The sequence below is a fragment of the Heterodontus francisci genome, chromosome 15, assembly GCF_036365525.1.
Source record: "Heterodontus francisci isolate sHetFra1 chromosome 15, sHetFra1.hap1, whole genome shotgun sequence".
NCBI lineage: Eukaryota > Metazoa > Chordata > Chondrichthyes > Heterodontiformes > Heterodontidae > Heterodontus > Heterodontus francisci.
In genome coordinates this window covers 33,797,679-33,817,548 of record NC_090385.1, presented here as the reverse complement: position 1 = coordinate 33,817,548, position 19,870 = coordinate 33,797,679, and the positions used below count along the sequence as shown (strand labels likewise).

The following is a 19,870-nucleotide window of genomic DNA, read 5'->3' as shown; positions in this document are numbered from 1 at the left end:
ATTTGGTAAACCCGTTCTTCAGTGATCTTTTTCTGTTATCAGAAATGCTGCAGATATCAATTTTGCTCTCTGCATATCTTTTTCTGGTTGATAATCATCTTGGTAACAGTATGAGCTGCTATCAGTGACAAATATTTGGAATAATTTTCCAGACAAGGTAGTAGAGACGAATCCCTTGTAATGTTCAAAATATAGATGCAAAAGTTAAGGCACTAGAGGAATGAGGTTTAAACTAACAGGTTTTTTCTTGAACCTGACTTTTCTATATCTTATATTTTGATTCTAAGGATTAAGTAGAAATCCTTACAGAAAACTCATCTTGAGCACCTTGAAATTATATTGCACAACATTAGCAGTAAGCACGTTAATGCATTTGTATGAATTTTCATTGTGTGCTACTTAAAAAAAGACATTAAACTGAATAGGTAAATTAACGGAAACAGAATCAATTGATTGTTTCAACAATTCTAATTAATGCATGTTACAAATACAGCCTTGCAACCCATATTGCAGTGTGTGCTGAGATGTATGCAAATGAGAGTTAATGGTTTGTGCACAAACAGCCGTGACAAACATCAGGCTGCTTAACTCATAACTGAATGAGTGGATTATAAGATTCACATCATAACTGTTTTAATTCCCAGTCACCTGCAGATGCTATGTTTGTCTTTAATTAGCACAGCATGCATTTTTCTAAGTCAGTTATATTGCATATTGTTGCATTGGAGTGTCTCTGTCACAATTCCAGAGTGAAATTGCCATACCACATGTAGAGATGTATCACGAAACACCTCCAGGTAGAGCCACATCACTTCACACTGGCTGTAGTATAACTGCAACTGGGATGATGTAAAAGTAAAAAACTTGGACAACGTGGAATTTTTCAAAATTTCTTGTTAATATTAGCCCAAAACTAACTTCCCCGTACATTCAGGATCCTGGTGAGTAAAGCTATGGATAAGTGGCAGGAATGCAATGTAGAACCAGTGCCATAGTTCGGATCTGCTGGCACCACATTGCTCTAAACAAGTCTCAAACCATACCTTTAACATAATCAGACCATTACTGAATTGGAGGTATTTCATTATTTAATTGTGAAGTTTCTTTTATTGGAATTTTATTGTTTTGAAAGAGTTGTTTTCATGTTTATCAACTCACCTAAATTCAGTAAAAGTGCAAAATCAGGATCTCATGCAAAGGGCAGTGAAAATATCTTGAACTTTCCCTCCCAAAATGCTGTGGATTCTGGGTTAATTGACATCTTCAAGATCAATATCAATAGATTTTGACAGGTAAATGTATCCAGGGATATAGAAAAAAGGCAGATAAACGGATTTGATGTTAAGATCAGTCATAACCTAATAGAACTGTGGAACAGACTCAAAAGGGCTGGAATTTTATTATGGAGGCAGGAACCAGATCCGGTTTTGGGTCAGAAACCTGCTTGATTCAGGTTCAGATTTTCAAATGGGTAAATCCCTTAATTTGTATGGAGGTGGGTTTCCTGTCCACTTAGAGCCAGTGCGGCTGAGAACGGAGGTTAGTCAGATCAAGTATGAGACTCCCAAGACAGCCATCACTAAGGTCACTTGTTGTCCTGAGGGAGAGATCTGCCTTCCAAAGCACCAAAAAGAACGACTTGCATTTAAATAACATCTTTCATGATCACCAGACATTTCAAAGTGCTTTATTGCCAATGAAGTACTTTTGAAGTGTAGTTACTGTTGTAACGTAGGAATCATGTCAGCTACTATGCACACAGCAAACTCCCACAAACAGCAACATGACAATAAGCAGATAATCTGTTTTTCTGTAATGTTGATTGAGGGATAAATATTGAACAGGACACCAGGGATAACTCCTCTACTCTTCTTCAAAATAGTGCCATTGGATATTTTATATCCACCTGAGCAGATGGGGCCTTGGTTTAATGTCTCAATCGAAAGACGGCACCTCCAACAGTACAATGCTCCCTTTGTACTTCATTGGAGTGTTTGCCTTGATTTTTGTCCTCAGGACTTGAGCCTGGAATCTTCTGTCTCTGAGGTGAGAGTGCTACTAACTGAGCCACAACTGACATTGACACGAGAGGGAAGTGATATGTCATAGGGGAGCAGGAGGCCTGGCACTAGGGGCAGGGCAGACCCACACTTCATTGATGCCCAACTAGATCTAATGCTAGAGGCAGTGAGGGAAAGAAGAGAGGTCCTCTTCACAGAGGGTGGTAGGAGGAGGTCATCTTGTTGTGCACCAGGGGCAACTTTCTGTTCAGTGTTATCCCCCTCCAGCTCCTCTTTCTCCTCCTCTCTTACCTCCTGCCCCTTCCTCGATGAGCTGTCTCCTTCCAGGGCCTCAATGTCCTTAAGGTTCAGCCCTCTCTGGTGGGCCATGTTATGGGGAGCATAGCAGACCACCACAATGACAAAGACCATTGCAAGAGGGCAGTGGAGGCACTGGATAAACCTGATAGCCTTCTCAATGGTTGTCCTGCTGAGCAGATGACATTGGTTGTATCACATCTGTGCCTCTGTCTGGGGCTCCCATAGAGGGGTCAGTATCCATCTATTCAAGCAATTTCCCTTGTTGCTTGGATCCATCTACACACTTTGGGGGATGGAGGGAAGATCTGAGGCAACTTGGACCGGCAGAGGATGAAGGAGTTATGATAGCTGCCGGGAAAGTGAGCATACGCATGGCGGAAGTTCTTGTTGTAGTCGCAGACCAGTTGGACATTGAGGGAGTGGAAGCCATTCCTGTTGATGGATCTCACTGGGCGTTCACTGGGTGCCTTAATGGCTACATGAGTGCAATCGATGATCCCCTGGACCTGAGGGAATCCACCGATAGCGGCAAACCCCAAAGCCCTCTGTGCCTATGCTGGCCTATCTGTATCAAAGTGGATGCATTCCCCTGCCGTTCTGAATATGGCATCCATCACCTGCCTGATGAGCTGCCGATGCAAGATGCCATCTGGATCTGCAGCTGATCCCTAGAACGACCCAGTTGCATAGAAATTCAGGGTGATGGTGACCTTGACGGCTGCAGGTAAGGGATGGCCATGAGGGCAGCTGGGCCTCAGGTCATTGTGGGAGACAGCACACAGGTCCAAGATCATCTACCTGGATCGGTACATCCTCCTACGGCACTCGCGCTCGGTCATTTGCCGGTAGCTGACTCTTGAACTGTAGACCTGATGTCTATGGTAGCACCGCCTTCTCCTAGCAATCCCGTGATGTGCTCCTCTGGCCTCCTGCTGTGCAGATCATGCTGTTCCCATCTGAACTCCCTCAGCTGGGCTTTGTGCATTCAACAGGCCTTTGCCTAAGTGATGCCAGTGCCTTCACGGCCTTCTTTAGATTCCTACACTCACCACTGCGAAAAGCAAGTCTTACAGCTCCAGCAATGGCTACTCTGTAGCACTTTTGGAGCAGCTGAGCTTTATTTTGTACCTCTGCATCATCTTAATCAGCCCTTCCCGTAGCTCTCATGGCCCTCGGTAGCATTCATGACTTGTACACCCTGTTGTGTTCCAGACATGGTGTTCTCCACTTTCCCTTCCTTTTAAAAATTGGAAACTCTGCTAACAAGTCTGTTAATGAGCTGCTCAATGAGCTCAACAGGTACTTAATTGGAGGCATGCCTTTAAAAATGGCACTGCTTTCTGGAGGCCATGCGACCCAGTGCTGACCTCCAAGAACGTGATCCCTAAATCGCACTCGCACACGCTCCCGTTCCCAGCGAGCTTTTAAAATCTGGCCCAAAGGGCTGAATAGCCTACATCTATTCCTATGCTCCCATGTTCCTATGCCTAATGATTGCAATCTCACACTTTTTTTATTTAGGGTCTGTTTCTCGGAGAACTATTGCAAAATAATTTTACCTATGCCCGTATGACCCTGACAGTGGTTAACTGGTGCATATAAACTGAATCAGTAGGCAGCACACTGGGTGAGATACCAGAGAAGCAGAAGCCATTATAGAGTGGGACAGGGCAGTGTTAGACCGCCTCAGTTCAGTCAACATTGGACATTTTAAAGAAAAATAAAATGGAGGACCCTCAGGACAAACATGAGGATTTACCTGAGCCCTGCTGGAGAAGAGAAAAGATAATGATCCATAATCCAACTATGAAGCTGTATAGCTTGTGTGCTGCGCTGCAATTCAGGTAGTACAATTTAAGAAGATCGCACTGATTGAGAAGACACTCTCTGTAATAACATGCCAGTTGAGTATGAAAATTTGGGGGTATTTTGATAACACCAGTGAGTTCTTTATTAATCAACTGAATTGTACAAAATCAAAGACAGATTAATAATTAAAAGTTTCACTTGGTGGTATAACAATAAAACGTAACAAAAAACAGATCCTTGATAAGGCAACAAAATGGGGAACTATACTGATTTCAGCAGCCTAATGGAAAAAGAACTAGTTAGTAAGGACATCAACTATTCACTGAAGTGCTGGATAAGGTATAGATTCAATTAATTTCTCTTTACATGGAGTTGTTCTTGCCTTTTGATTTAATTATGTAATATAGAAACATGCAAATTGTCAGGTAGTAGGGATGAGAAAAATTAAAAAAAAAGGTTGCAAACTATAATGAGGATTTGGAGTCAGAGTTTGATCAGCCTAAAGACTGAGCTCAGTCTTATAATGTGTTAGAGTCCCCACCCATCAGGCATTGTAAGTATTGTATTTTAAGTTCTCTTTTCTTTTTTCTTTCTTTTGGGCCTCCTTATCTCGAGAGACAATGGATACGCGCCTGGAGGTGGTCAGTGGTTTGTGAAGCAGCGCCTGGAGTGGCTATAAAGGCCAATTCTGGAGTGACAGGCTCTTCCACAGGTGCTGCAGAGAAATTTGTTTGTTGGGGCTGTTGCACAGTTGGCTCTCCCCTTGCGCCTCTGTCTTTTTTCCTGCCAACTACTAAGTCTCTTCGACTCGCCACAATTTAGCCCTGTCTTTATGGCTGCCCGCCAGCTCTGGCGAATGCTGGCAACTGACTCCCACGACTTGTGATCAATGTCACAGGATTTCATGTCGCGTTTGCAGACGTCTTTATAACGGAGACATGGACGGCCGGTGGGTCTGATACCAGTGGCGAGCTCGCTGTACAATGTGTCTTTGGGGATCCTGCCATCTTCCATGCGGCTCACATGGCCAAGCCATCTCAAGCGCCGCTGACTCAGTAGTGTGTATAAGCTGGGGATGTTGGCCGCTTCAAGGACTTCTGTGTTGGAGATATAGTCCTGCCACCTGATGCCAAGTATTCTCCGAAGGCAGCGAAGATGGAATGAATTGAGACGTCGCTCTTGGCTGGCATACGTTGTCCAGGCCTCGCTGCATATTATTGCATGTATTTTATACTTAATAAAAGATTGACTGCTTGACTACAACATTACAAGAACCTTATTGATTTTGAGGTATAGATAGAACATCCAATCATAAATAAACTTCCACAAGGGAGAGATGAAAAATTATAATGCTTTTGGCATGAGTTGGCACTGTGTGTGCGTGCGTGCATCCAGAGGAGTGTGTGTGATTGACTTGCACCTAAAATTTGCCTGTCTTGAGAAATTGTCTTGCCTGTTTGGAAATTGTTTCTTTCTGGTAGCTGCATACAATAATAGATCTATTGATAGCAGATAATTCATTTTTACACTTCAATTTTTAGACACAACTTTCTAGATTTAACTTTTTATAGTTTCCATTGTGCAACCGTCAATAATCAGGAGAAAGATGGTTTGGATCGCAAAGGGCCCTCTGATCAATATGCAATCAAACAGAATGCCATTCACTCATTCCACTTCACAAGTAACTAGCAGAAATGTTTCTTCTAGCATGGACAATACTTACCTCAATTGGCAGTTTTAGAGCACTTGACATTGGGTGTTCATTGATGCAAAAGATGGCAGTACTAAGGTATCTGGTCTTGATATGACACATGAGCACATTAAAGCAAAATGGCGTGAGAATCTACCTTGAGGTCATTTCATGCTGCTTTCAATACCTGCCAGCTGCAGTATAACTCCAGTCTGATATGAAACTACACATCAAAAATACTTGGGCAGCATCAGCACAGGTGTGGTGGGCTGAATGGCCTCCTTTTGTATGGTAATTTAACATAGAACATTGAACAGTATAGCACAGTACAGGCCCTTCGTCCCACGACGTTGTGCCGAACCTTTAACCTACTCTAAGATCAAACTAACTTCATTCTACTATCATCCATGTACCTATCCAAGAGTCGCTTAAATGCCCCTAATGTATCTGCTTCTACTACCACCGCTGGCAGCGCATTCCACGCACCCACCACTCTCTGTGTAAAGAACCTACCTCTGACATCTCCCCGAAACCTTCCTCCAATCACCTTAAAATTATGCCCCCTGGTGATAGCCCTTTCCACCCTGGGAAAAAGTCTCTGATTCTACTTCTTAGAAACTTTCAAAATGTATTATGGAATCTTAACATTAGGATAAAGTGGTTGTTCTTACTGCTACAAAAACAGAAAATGCTGGAAATACTCAGCAGATCTGGCAGCATCTGTGGAGAGAGAAACAGAGCTAATGGGTGGAATCTTATGAGGCCCGTGGAGGCAGGGCTGGAGGTGGGACCAGGTGGGAAATCTGACACATTCCTGTCTTCGGGCAATCTGGCCAGAGGTGGGTGAGCAACGGAAGCAGCTTCCTGCCTGGCAGTGATGGGTAGCCTAATAGCAGCAATTAGCTGGCCACTTGGGGCAAGATTAAGGACTCTACCAGGATCTATTTATCACTACCTCCCCTGCCCTGTCCCTGGAGCCTCTTCTGCCATAGGGCCACAGCTGTGGCTGAAGGCCAATATTGTGGACAGGAATGCCTCCACAACGTTTAGCAGCTTTGGCCACAAATAACATTGATAATTTTATATATCTTCCGAGGGTGGCTCCATCTTGAGACATCCTCACGTTCTCCTGCTTGCCACATCAGCGCCCACCTCTCCCAGTGAGGCTGCTGGCAGGATGTCACTGAGGGCCCTCCCATTGGGCCAGCCGGGTGCCTGCTCCACCCGCAGTCCTTAACTGGATGGCGCTCACGGAGGCTGCCTCTTAATTGGCTGCCTCCGTTAAGATCGCGCAGGTGGGCAGCCAGGCATTACCAGCGGAGTAGGGACCCAATTTTGGTCGCGACCTCAGAAGATCTTCAAAGGTGGTATGATTCTGCCCAATGTTTTCAGGTCTGTGACCTTTCATCAGAACTATTCCAATGAAAGGTCACAGACCTGGAATTTTAACTGTTTCTCTCTCTATGGATTTCTAGCATCCACAGTTCTTTGCTTTTGTATTAGTGTGCTCTTACTGCTGTCTTCCAAACTCAAAATTAGCTGCTAGGTAGCGTGCTGCTGCACCTAGCAATCAGTCAGACAGATACAGATGAGTCTGAGGTCAGGATTCACTGTAATAAAGCTTTCCGACCAGTAGCTAGAGTATAACGGCAGCCTCATTTTGTCCCAGTTTCCCATGATAGAACATTCTCTCACATAGCAATATATACCCTCTAGTGGTACGACACAGAACTGCTTAATGTCACATGGGATATTGGTAACCTACACAGGAAGCAGAAGCAATAATGCCCGTTGTGTAGTCCCCAGAAAAAAATGGAAATTTTATTTTGACATGTGCTGATTGTTTCACAAGTTGCCGCCACTGCATACAGACAAGGAATCAGGGCCAGGAGCCTTAAAGAAGGGAAATGGGAAACCAAAAGCTGGAGAAGATAATGCAAAACTGAGACCCTGAAAAAGAGAAGCAGGAGACTGGGATCTTAAAGATTAATGGAAGATTTATCGTGGAGTGAGAGATTGGAGAAGAGCCAGGAAAATGGGAGCTTGAGAGAGGTGTGTGATGCCGAACAGTACTGAATGGACAGGAGAGTGGGACCACGTCAGCATAAGGCATATATGCTCCCCAGAATGAGCTACAGTACTATCCATCCCAATGATTCACATATAAAACAAGACCCTACATTCCACCTGCAAGTAGAGACCTAAATTTATTGTTTAATATGTGTGTACATGACATATTATTGTAACAAATTAACTAAAACTGTATTAAAGGCTCTATATAAATGCACATTGCTCTTGTTGTAATACCATAGTTACTTTGAACAGTTTTTATTTCCAGTACTGATTTAGAAACCTTTCCAAATTATTTTTATGAAGTGGATCCTTTAAGCATTAATAAGACAGCCTGAAATATCCAAGTTCTATTTTTAAGATCTGACCTACTCTCCACTGAATTTCTAGCACAGCGCAATGCTAGGTGGTTGAATATTTTACAGGGTGAAGATCATACCTTTAACGTGCTGGCGGCAGTTCCAGGATATTCTCTCTGATCTAGCTTTGTCCACCTCTGCAAGAATTTTTGTACCATTGGATCCTCATAATTCACAAGCTGGAAGCCAGTGACATTGACTCCTGTCTCAATAAATTTATCAAGTATGAGATCAGAGAAGCCCTGCAATGAACAAAAAAAGTCAGACCACTGTCAGTTAAGGCATTAAACCACTGAAACAAAATATTGCCTCCCACAATCTTTATTTAGTAATTTTCCCCCATACAATACCTTCATTTTTTAAAATCAAATGTCTTGCCTTGCCTCTCCTGATGGCTCCTACAACTGAGCTGCACAGATCAAAAAAGTGCTGAGTTGGCTAGGTCTCAGCCTGGGTAGGAGGCTGTATCATCCCAGATTAAGGAAGGAGAACAAAATCAATCAGGATTTTTGTCTCAATTTGCTATCCAGGCATTTGTTGGATAGTCCACAGTTTTGGACATTGGTTGAGGATAAAACTACATTCAACTATGATGTTTAATTAATCATTGGATAGGGCTAATAATGCATGAGAACTACTGTAAAATGCACAGTTAAGACAGCATCATGCAACCTTGTAACCATCTATTGTTCTGTATTGTACTTGCTGCTGTGAAGAAAGAGTTTCACAAACAGCAGTGGAAAATTAAGCTTCACAATGATTTATCAAATAAAAATTTAGACATGCTTTTGCAGCTACTAAAGAACTCAAAGTTATGTGTTTAGAATTGATGTTGGCAATACAGTCTGTTTTGACATGTGGCAAAGCTGTGTTCTTTACTGTCTAATTAGCAAAATATGCACTGTTTTGACTTGCTACATTACCTCAGCTGCTGCTCGTGTTCAGGCAATATTGTACCAAAGGCAATATTATACTTTCCTAGTATGAGGAGGAAAGAGCAATCATTTGCAAGCACCGCATGCATGATTGAGTTGAGAAGGTCCAAGCAGTAAGTGACAAAATAGCAATCACGAAAATCTGCAGTGCAATAGACTGGATAGAATTTCTTCAGGCCTGATTAAAAATCCTTACTGGGATTCCTATACTGTACAGCAGGCCTGAACAAAATACAAATGCAGAAAATATTTATTTGCAAATGTCTATTTCTATAGATTTTTTTGAATTGCCCAGTGAATTGTGAAATTGCCTACCGTGGTTATCTCGCGAATTACCAAACAGGATGCATTTTCTCAGATAATTTCAGGATGCAGTTATAGTGTGATTTATGTTTGTAGTGAAGCACTTTTCTTTTTGCAATGATGAAAAATGACTTCAGAGACAGACCCTGATAATAACTGCAGCTGATGGAAGGCCTCCAACTCTGCTTGGACTTGGCATCTCGTTGGGGTCAAGTTAGGATTAAAGAGTGCTTCGGGGATACTTCTGACTTCTTTCTCAACTTAAAATTTTTCAGGGTGTTGATGTATCAGTCCTCACTCTTGAGACACTGAAAATTCACTGGCTGGGACAGAACTTTGCACGCATGTATAAGCGACATGAACAGGCTCTCATACCAGCCAGAGTGTAATTTATAATCAGTGTAACTAATGGTCCCCCTAATTTTCCTTTGCGGTGGGTGGCTGGATTGTTGCACTGCATAGACCCTTTAAGATTACCACGCGGCTGCGCGTGTGCACATCTTTAAAGGAAACATTGCCTGTTTGTCCTCTCCGCAGTACATTGTTGATTGCTATGCAGCTGGACACCCACACAGCTTAGAGGGAATGTTGAGTGTAACCTAGATTGCTGGCTGGGCCTTGTCGATTGCAAACTGTTCATTTCAACTATTAGTTTCAGACAGTCCAATTTTTCTACCGCCTCAGAAGTTATTATTTGGCAGTGCACCTCTTGCTCATTATCTTAGTTTTACAGAACAGTGAGGCAAGGGAAAATAAAATCGATAGGTCTAGTAGCATCTGTGCAGACAGAAACAGATTTAACGTTTCAGGTCTGTGACCCTTCATCAGAACTGGCAAAAGTTAGAAATGTAACAGTCTTTGAGCAAGTGAAAGGGGGAAGAAGAACAGAAGGGCGGGGGAGAGAGAGATTAAATGATAGATGTCATGGATCATGCAAATGGAGTGCTAAATAGTAGTAGTGAAAGACAAAGCATGAGTTCAGAGAGAGTGCTAATGGCCGAATAGTGAACAGCTCTGTATGAAAGCAAAAACATGAAAAATAAGTTTAAGACTAGCATATATTTAAAAAATAAATAATTTAAAAAGAAGAAAATATATTAAAAAAAAAAAAAATGGGTCTCATGATCTGAAATTCTTGAACTCAATATTGAGTCCAGAGGGCTGTAGAGTGCCTAATTGGAAGAGGAGGTGCTGCTCCTCAAGCTTGCATTGATGTTCACTGGAACACTGCAGCAGGCCAAGGACAGAAATGTGGGCATGAGAACAAGGTGGTAAATTAAAACGGCAAGCAACTGGAAGCTCGGGATCATGCTTGCAGACCGAGCGGAGGCATTCTGCAAAGCGGTCACCCAATCTGCGCTTGGTCTCCCCAATGTAGAGGAGAGCGCACGGTGAGCAGCGAATGCAGATTACTAAATTGAAAGAAGTACACAGTTTTTATTTTATTATATTTTCTTTGTTTAATTTATTTTTAACCATGTAATTTGTTTTTCCCTATAACTATTTCGCACTCCATTTGCATTCTGATCCATGACATCTCTTGTCATTTAATCTCTTCCCCCTTCTGTCCTATCACAGTCCTTCCTTCTTGTTTTTCTTTTCCCCTCCCCCCTTTCTCTTGCTCAAAGACTGTTATATTTCTAACTTTTGCCAGTTCTGATGAAGGGTCACAGATCTGACATGTTAACTCTGTTTTTCTCTGCACAGATGCTGCTAGACCTGCTGTATATTTCCAGCACTTTCTGTACTCATTTCAGAGTTCCAGCGTCCACAGAATTTTGCTCTTATGAAAATGAAATCAACTCAGGCGAGGTGACGAAGCAGTGAGAAGGAGCAAACAATATAAAAGGCAAACAAAATGATGGCGAAAAGATTCAGAAACTGTGAAGATAGACCAAAATAAATAAACAGAAAGCAAAATGAAAAAGGAATCAAAGAAATGAAGAGAAGAAAAAGGACAGAAGGACTGATTTTAACTCCCTCCCACCTGGTGGAAAATGCATGTGCACAGGAAAAGTTGGATCATGATTTTTACTTTTTTTTTTCATGGGATGTGGATGTCGCAGGAGAGGCCAGCACCTATTGCACATCCCTAATTGCTCTTGAGAAGGTGGTAGTGAGCTGCCGCCTTGAACCACTGCAGTCTGTGTGGTGAAGGTACACCCACATATGCTGATAGGTAGGGAGTTCCAGAATTTTGACCCAATGACGGTGAAGGAACGGCGATATATATCCCGGTCAGGATGGTGTGTGACTCGGAGGGGAACTTGGAGGTAGTGGTGTTTCCAAGCACTTGCTGTCCTTGCCTTTCTAGAAGGTAGAGGTCGCGGATTTGGAAGATGCCGTTGAGGAAACTTTGGCAAGTTGCTGCACGACATCTTGTAGATGGCAAACAGTGCAGCCACTTTATGCCAGTGGAGGAGGGTGCGAGTGTCTAAGGTGGCGGATGGTGTGCCAATCAAGTGGGCTGCTTTGTCCTGGATGATGTCAAACTTCTTGAGTGTTGTTTGAGCTACTCACATCCAGGCAAGCGGAGAGTATTCCATCACACTCCTGACTTTTGCTTTGTCGATGGTGCAAAAGCTTTGGGGAGTCAGGAGCTATGTTACTTGCTGCAGAATTCCCTTATAGCCACAGTACTTATGATTGGTGCAGTTAAGTTTCTTGTCAATGATGACCTGCAGGATGTTGATGGTGGGGGATTTAATGATGGTCATGCTGTTGAGTGTCAACAGGAGGTGGTAAGACTCTCTCGTTTAAGATAGTCATTACCTGGTACTTGTGTGGTGCAAATATACTTGCCACTTACCAGCCCAAGCCTAAATGCTGTCCAAGTCTTACTGCATGCAGGCATGGACTGCTTCATAATCTGAGGAGTTGTGAATGGCTAGGACAGCATTTATTGTCCATCCCTTATTTCCCCTGAGAAGGTGGTGGTGAGTGATTGAGTGTGCTATTATCAATGAGCATCACCACTTCTGACCTTATGATGGAGGGAAGGCCACTGAAGAAGCAGGTGAAGATGGTTGGGCCTAGGACACTACACTGAGGAACTCCTGCAGCGATGTCTTGGAGCTAAGATGATTGGCCTCCCACAACCACAACCGTCTTCCTTTGTGGTAGGTATGACTCCAGCCACTGGAGTGCTTATCTCCGATGCCCACTGACTTCAATTTAATAGGGTTCCATGTTGCCACACTTGGTTAAATGCTGCTTTGATGTCCAGGGCAGACACTCTCATCTCACCTTTGGCATTCAGTTTGTTTCCTTACGTTTGAACCAAGGCTGTATTGAGGTCTGGAGCCAAGTGGTCCTGGCAGAATGTAAACTGAGCATCGGTGACCAGGTTATTGGTAAATAAATGCCACTTAATAGCACAGTCGATGGCACCTTCCATCATTTTGCTGATGACTGAGAGTAGACTAATGGGCTGGTAGTTGGCCGGAGTGAATTTGTCCTGCTTTTTGCGGACAGGACATATCTAGGCAATTTTGTACATTATCAGGTAGATACCAGTATTGCAGCTATACTGGAACAGCTTGGCTAGAATTGTGGCTAGTTCTGGAGCACAGGTCTTCAGCACTGCAGCTGGGATGTTGTTGGGGCCCATAGCTTTTGCTGTATTAAGCCATTCCTTGATATCGCATTGTGTAAATTAAAGAGGCTGAAGATTGATTTCTGGGATGATGGGGTCCTCAGAAGGAGGCCGATTTGGATCATCAACTCAGCACTTCTGGCTCAAGATAGTTACAAATGCTTCAGCCTTGTCTTTTGTACCGATGTGCTGGGTGTCATTGAGGATGGAGATGTTCATGGAGCCTCTTCCTCTCATTAGTTGTTTAATGGTCCAGCACCATTCATGGCTGGATGTGGCAGGACATTTTTGGATAGGGTTTTGAGCTTGACATTTGAAACAGAATGTTATGTTATTACAATGTTTGAAATTTTCATTCCACTATAACTTACTAAGAGAAACCTAAATAATGTTGCTACAAATTTCATTACAAAAAAATGTATATTGTGATTTTTTTTTATGTCCAGCTGGGTAAGGACGTGAATGCTGGGGGATTGAAGACTTCACATTTTGAGCACCAAGTGTCAGCATTCTAGTTCTCCCGGGTAAGGTATAACAGCACCAACTCACTCTATCTCAAGTCTGTCTTGATCCACAGTTTCATTTCATCCTTCATCTCATCCGACACTTTAACAAAATAATTTTTTCTTCCTTTCAGTTGTGAAAGATCACAAGCTTCAACTACTCATGGGTAGCAAAGGCCCTCCAAATCTTTCTTCCCCTTCACTTCCCTCTCACCCCATCCCTTCTTCCCTTTAACGTGTATTCACTATATCTTCTGACCTTCCTCTCTCTGACCCTGAACGATCTGTTGTTAGAAAAGGCCTCAGTTCCATCTCAATGAATTTTGAGCTTGACACGATGCTGAGCTCTTTTTCCGTTGCCTCCATGCCCACTTCTTTGGCCTCCACCTGCACAGTGGATATTTTTACCCATCTCCAATATTTTCCCTCCACCTGGACCCCTCCCTCTGGTCTCATCCCCTCTCTTGAACTTTTTCCATTGAGAACTGCCAGCGTGACATTGGATGTCTCAATTTCTTTGCTCCCCCACTCACTCTAACCTATCTCCCTCTAAACTTGCTGCACTCCCTTCTCTTAGGTCCAACCCTACCATTGTTATCAAACCTGCTGACAAGGATGGTGCTGTTGTTGTCTGGCGAACTGACCTCTACCTATCAGAGGCTGAACATCAACTCTCCTCCACTTCCTCCTATCTCCCTTTGGACCATGACGCGATGGCTGAACATCAAGTCATTGTCTCCAAGTCTGTGACTGATTTCAGCTCCTCTGGAGATCTTCCATTCATGGCTTCCAACCTCATAGTCCCCCAAACCAGAACAGCCCCCTTCTACCTCCTTCCCAAAATCCACAAACAGGATGGTCCTGGTAGACCCATCGTTTCAGTTTGCTCCTGCCCCACTGAACTGATTTCTTTACATCTTGACTCCATTTTTCCTCTTTGTCCAGTCTCTTCCCACCTATATCCATGACTCTCCATACTAGCGCAAACCGTCTCCTGTTCACTATGGACGTCCGATTTCTCTACAGCTCCATCTCTCACCAGGATTGTCTGAGGGCTCTTCACTTCTTCCTTGAACAGAGGCCCAAACAGTCTCCATCCACCACCACCCTCCTCCACCTGGCTGAACTTGTTCTCTCATTGAACAACTTCTCCTTTAACTTATCTCACTTCCTCCAAATAAAAGGTGTTGCTATGTGTGCCCTCAAGGGTCCTAGCTATGCCTGCCATTTTGTGGAATTATATGGAACGTTCTTTGTTCCAGTCCGACTCAGGGCCCTCCCTCACCTTGTTTTCCATTTCATTGATGACTGTATTGGTGCCATTTCCTGTACTTGCCCTGAACTGGAAAATTTCATTAACTTTGCTTCCAATTTCCACCCTTCTCTCATCTTTACGTGGTTCAACACTGGCTCTTCCCTTCCCTTCCTCAACTTCTTTGTCTGTATTTCTGGGGATAGGCTATCAATGAATATTCATTATAAGTCCACAGATTTCCCACAGCTACCTCAACTACACTTCATTACACCCTACTTCCTGTAAAGACTGCATTTCATTCTCCCAGTTTCTCCATCTCCTTTTTTGTTATTCATTCATGGGATGTGGGCATCACTGGCTAGGCCAGCATTTATTGTCTATCCCTAATTGCCCTTGAGAAGGTGGTGAGCTGCCTTCTTGAACTGCTGCAATCCATGTGGGGTAGGTATACCCACAGTTAGGAAGGGAGTTCCAGGATTTTGACCCAGCAACAGCGAAGAAACGGCGATATAGTTCCAAGTCAGGATGGTCTGTGACTTGGAGGGGAACTTTCAGGTGGTGGTGTTCCCATGCATCTGCTGCCCTTGTTCTTCTAGTTGGTAGAGGTCACGGGTTTGGAAGGTGCTGTCTAAGGAGCCTTGGTGCGTTGCTGCAGTGCATCCTGTAGATGGTACACACTGCTGCCACTGTGTGTTGGTGGTGGAGGGAATGAATGTTTGTGGATGGGGTGCCAATCAAGCGGGCTGCTTCTCCTGGATGATGTCGAGCTTCTTGAGTGTTGTTGGAGCTGCACTCATCCAGGCAAGTGCAGAGTATTCCATCATACTCCTGACTTGTGCCTTGTAGATGGTGGACAGGCTTTGGGGAGTCAGGAGATTAGTTACTCGCTACAGGATTCCTAGCCTCTGACCTACTCCAGTTCAGTTTCTGGTCAATGGTAGCCCCCAGGATGTTGATAGTGGGGGATTCAGTGATGGTAATGCCATTGAATGTCAAGGGAGATGGTAGATTCTCTCTTGTTGGAGATGTTCATTGCCCGCCACTTGTGTGGCGCGAATGTTACTTGCCGCTTATCAGTCCAAGCCTGAATATTGTCCAGGTCTTGCTGCATTTCTACATGGACTGCTTCAGTATCTGAGGAGTCGCGAATGGTGCTGAACATTATGCAATCATCAGCGAACATCCCCACTTCTGACTTTATAATTGAAGGAAGGTCACTGATGAATTAGCTGAAGATGGTTGGGCCTAGGACACTACTCTGAGGAACTCCTGCAGTGATGCACTGGAGCTCAGGTGATTGACCTCCAACAACCACAACCATCTTCCTTTGTGCTAGGTATGACTCCAACCAGTGGAGAGTTTCCCCCTGATTCCCATTGACTTCAGTTTTGCTAGGGCTCCTTGATGCTATACCTGGTCAAATGCCCTTGATGTCAAGGGCAGTCACTCTCACCTCACCTCTGGAGTTCAGCTCTTTTGCCCATGTTTGAACCAAGGCTGTAATGAGGTCAGGAGCTGAGTGGTCCTGGCAGAACACAAACTGAGTATCACTGAGCAGGTTATTTCTAAGCACGTGCTGCTTGATAGCACTGTTGATGACACTTTCCATCACTTTACTGATGATTGAGAGTAGACTGAAAGGGCGGTAATTGGCCGGGCTGGACTTGTCCTGCTTTTTGTGTACAGGACAAACCTGGGCAATTTTCCACATTACCTGTTAGATGCCAGTGTTGTAGCTGTACTGGAACAGCTTGGCAAGGGATGTGGCAAGTTCTGGAGCACAGGTCTTCAGTACCATTGCCGGAATATTGTCAGATGATGCAATCTTCTATACCGATGCTTCTGATATGTCTTTTTCCTTCAACCGAGGATTCCCTCCCACCATGGTTGACAGGGCCCTTGACCATGTCTGTCCCATCTCCCACTCTTCTGCTCTCATCCCATCCCCTCCCTCCCCTTATCCTCACTTTTCACTCCACCAGCCTCCATATTCAATGGCTCATCCTCCCCCATTTCTGTCATCTCCAGCGTGATGCCACACCAAACACATCTTCCCCTCCACTCCCCTTTCAGCATTCTGAAGGGACTATTCCCTCCGCGATACCTGGTCCACTTCTTAATCACATCCAACAGCCCTCCCCTTCCATGCAAAAACAGGAGATGGAACACCTGTCTTTTTACCTCCTCCCTCCTCACAGTCCTAGGCCCCAAACACTATTCCAAGTGAAACAGTGATTTACTTGTACTACTTTCAATTTAGTACATGTATTCACTGCTCACAACGTGGTCTGCTTTATATTGGGGAGACCAGACGCAGATTGGATGACTGCTTTGCTGAACATCTATATTCAGTCCGCAAACATGATCCTGAACTTCCTGATGTCATTTTAATTCTCCACCTTGCTCTCACACCGACCTCTGTCCTTAGCCTACTGTACTGTTGCAATGAAGCTCAACGTAAGTTTGATGAACAGCACCTTATCTTTCAATTAGGCACTTCACAGCCTTTCAAACTCAACAGTGAGTTCATTGATTTCAGACTGTAACCCTCTGCCCCCATTTTGTTTCCTCTTTCTTTGCAGGTTTTGGTTTTACTCTTAATTTTTCTCTTGTTTTTGATTTTAGATGACAGTTATTCATCACTCTGCCATTCACACCTTCTTTAGACACATCTTTTGTTTCTTTACCTGTTCCATTACCACTGTCTTTTCATTTACACAACCAACTTTTTTGTCATTTAATCTCTCCTGTCTTCCACCGTATCACAGACCTTCCCTTTTATTCTCTTTCCCACCCTTCCTCCTTTCACTTGCTTAAAACCTTTCTAACTTTTCCCAGTTCTGATGAAAGGTCATCGACCTGAAATGTTAACTCTGCTTCTCTCTCCACAGATGCTGTCAGACTTGCTGAGTATTTCCAGCATTTTCTGTTTTTACTTTTGTAAGGTATAACATGGTTTGGTGCAGAGTAAAGTTCTCTCTACTCTTCTCTGAGTTGGACGACGTGCCCCACTGCCTAATTTCAGAAGCAAACTGTCTACTACACCAGTGCAACATTTTCCATATCTTACAGGACCCACTCTTTGGTCTCTCTGCTTGACAATTAGTGTCAGTTTGGTGCTGTGGGCCAATAATCATTTGGCATTGGATTCAGAATGCCCAAATTAATTTCACTTGGCTCCTTACAGTCAGCCATCCATTAGTCTGGGTTGGATGTGATCTCAGAGGTAAAAGATCAATTCCTAACTCATACCATGTAACCATCCTATGGCTCTGTCATGTCATTGATCAATCGTTCAATCAACCACAAATAAAGCACTTACCAGAGTAGCCAGCATGTAGTGATAACCTCGGATGTTTTTGCCAACATTTACAGCCTGTGTCACAAAAGAAAAAGATAATCTATGAAAATGTTTGAACAGATCTGCACTTTAAAGTCTCTCCCACTGAAAATACCATCACACTATAATTGTTTTAGCCAACACAATGAGATAGGAGTATCATCCTGGTGAATCAGAGCTGTACAAGTTCCTCCAAATCCAACATATCTTTCCCGAGATTCATTCTCCAAAACTGAATGCAATACTTCAGATGAGATCTGATCAGGGCTCCGTACAACTTCCTCACTTTTAAAATCCAACCCCCTTCAGAGAAAGGCCAACAATCCATTAAATCTTTTACATTACTTTTTGACTTTGTGCACTTGTTTTTAGGGATTTGTGTACATTTGCACCTACATTCTTTTGCACCTCACAGTTCTTTGTCTTTCACCATTAAAAAAAATTTGAGTTGTCTCCCTTGGATCAAAAGTTGATGACCTCACACTACCAACTTAAACTTTAACTGCCACAGATTTGCCCACTCACTTAGTCTGTCCATGTCCTTTTGCAATTTCCTGCTCCCATCTACACAGCATACTATGCCTCCTAACTTAGTGTCATCTGCCGACTTGGATATATAGCTCCAGGGGTGAAAAGGGCACAATGTACACTCAGGGAGGTGGGTGGGGGCGGGTACATAAAATATCAAGGGAAGGTGGGAGGGGGTGTGGAGAGCCCCTTGCATTCCCAACGCTGGAGAATTTTACAAGGGGCAGGGATAGTTCAGGACAGCCTTCCTGCCTAGAGGCCAATTGAGGCCCTTAAGTGACCAATTAAAGACCTCTTCCCACTGCCACTGCTATATTAGGTACATGTTTAAGGTACATGTTGTTAAAATTTCCTTTTAAAGATTCTTTCTGTGGAGGCAGGAAGAGCAGGAGTGTTTCAGTCCTCGCAATTACCTCACCATCTTGTTTTCCGCTCCACAGTCCTCCCGGGGTTTACTATTGGGCAGTTGTCGGTAAGACAAGCCCGACATTCATCGATTTCAATCCATAATCTGCCTGTCGATGCGCAACAAGCATAAAATTCTAATGAGGTCCGAGGACCAATTTCAAGCCAGCATTAGGCCTGTTGGTTTGGGCACATCCAGGCTACATTCCATCCCACTATTCCTTCATCCGAGTCATTAATATATGTGATGAAAAGCTGAGGCCTTAGTACAGATCCCTGGGGAACCACCACTTGTCACTACCTGCCAAACAGAGTACATTCCTCGCCTCCTTCTGCTACTTTCCAATCAATTACCAACCCATGGCACAAGGTTATCTCCAATTCTGTGCACTTTCATTTTTGCTAATTGTCATGCAGACCCCCACCTGCCAAGAATGATGCATATTAATTTTGTCATATGAACATTGATTTTAAACTGTTGCTGGAGTGAAGAAATGACTTGTTTGAAGATCACCAGACACTGGGCTGGAAGGACCTTTGCATACTAAGAGACACTGCTTGTGGGGACAAAGGACTATTTCCTGCTCCAAGTAACCCAAATGGATTTTGATCACCAGACATTGAAGGTGTAAGGAAGCGCATTCCAGAGACTGCTAAGATAATACAATCCACAAACCTCGCAGGAGAGACTGTTCCAAATAAGGAGCTACTCACATGACTAACCTGGGCAACCTAGGGTTTTTTGAACTGTGCCACA

The 19,870-nt window shown here is 43.7% G+C and overlaps 1 protein-coding gene across 9 annotated transcripts in view; it reads right to left on the bottom strand.

Annotated features, from left to right (window-relative positions):
* LOC137377583 (glutamate receptor 3-like) overlaps positions 1-19,870 on the bottom strand; it is a 415,021-nt gene that overhangs the window by 212,164 nt on the left and 182,987 nt on the right. For all 9 annotated transcript variants that reach the window (XM_068047365.1, XM_068047356.1, XM_068047357.1 and 6 more), the window contains exons 5-6: positions 18,163-18,216; positions 8,330-8,491 (exon numbers count right to left, since the gene is read on the bottom strand). In XM_068047365.1, the coding sequence (XP_067903466.1) occupies positions 8,330-8,491; positions 18,163-18,216 (216 nt within the window). The remainder of the gene's footprint in view (positions 1-8,329; positions 8,492-18,162; positions 18,217-19,870) is intronic.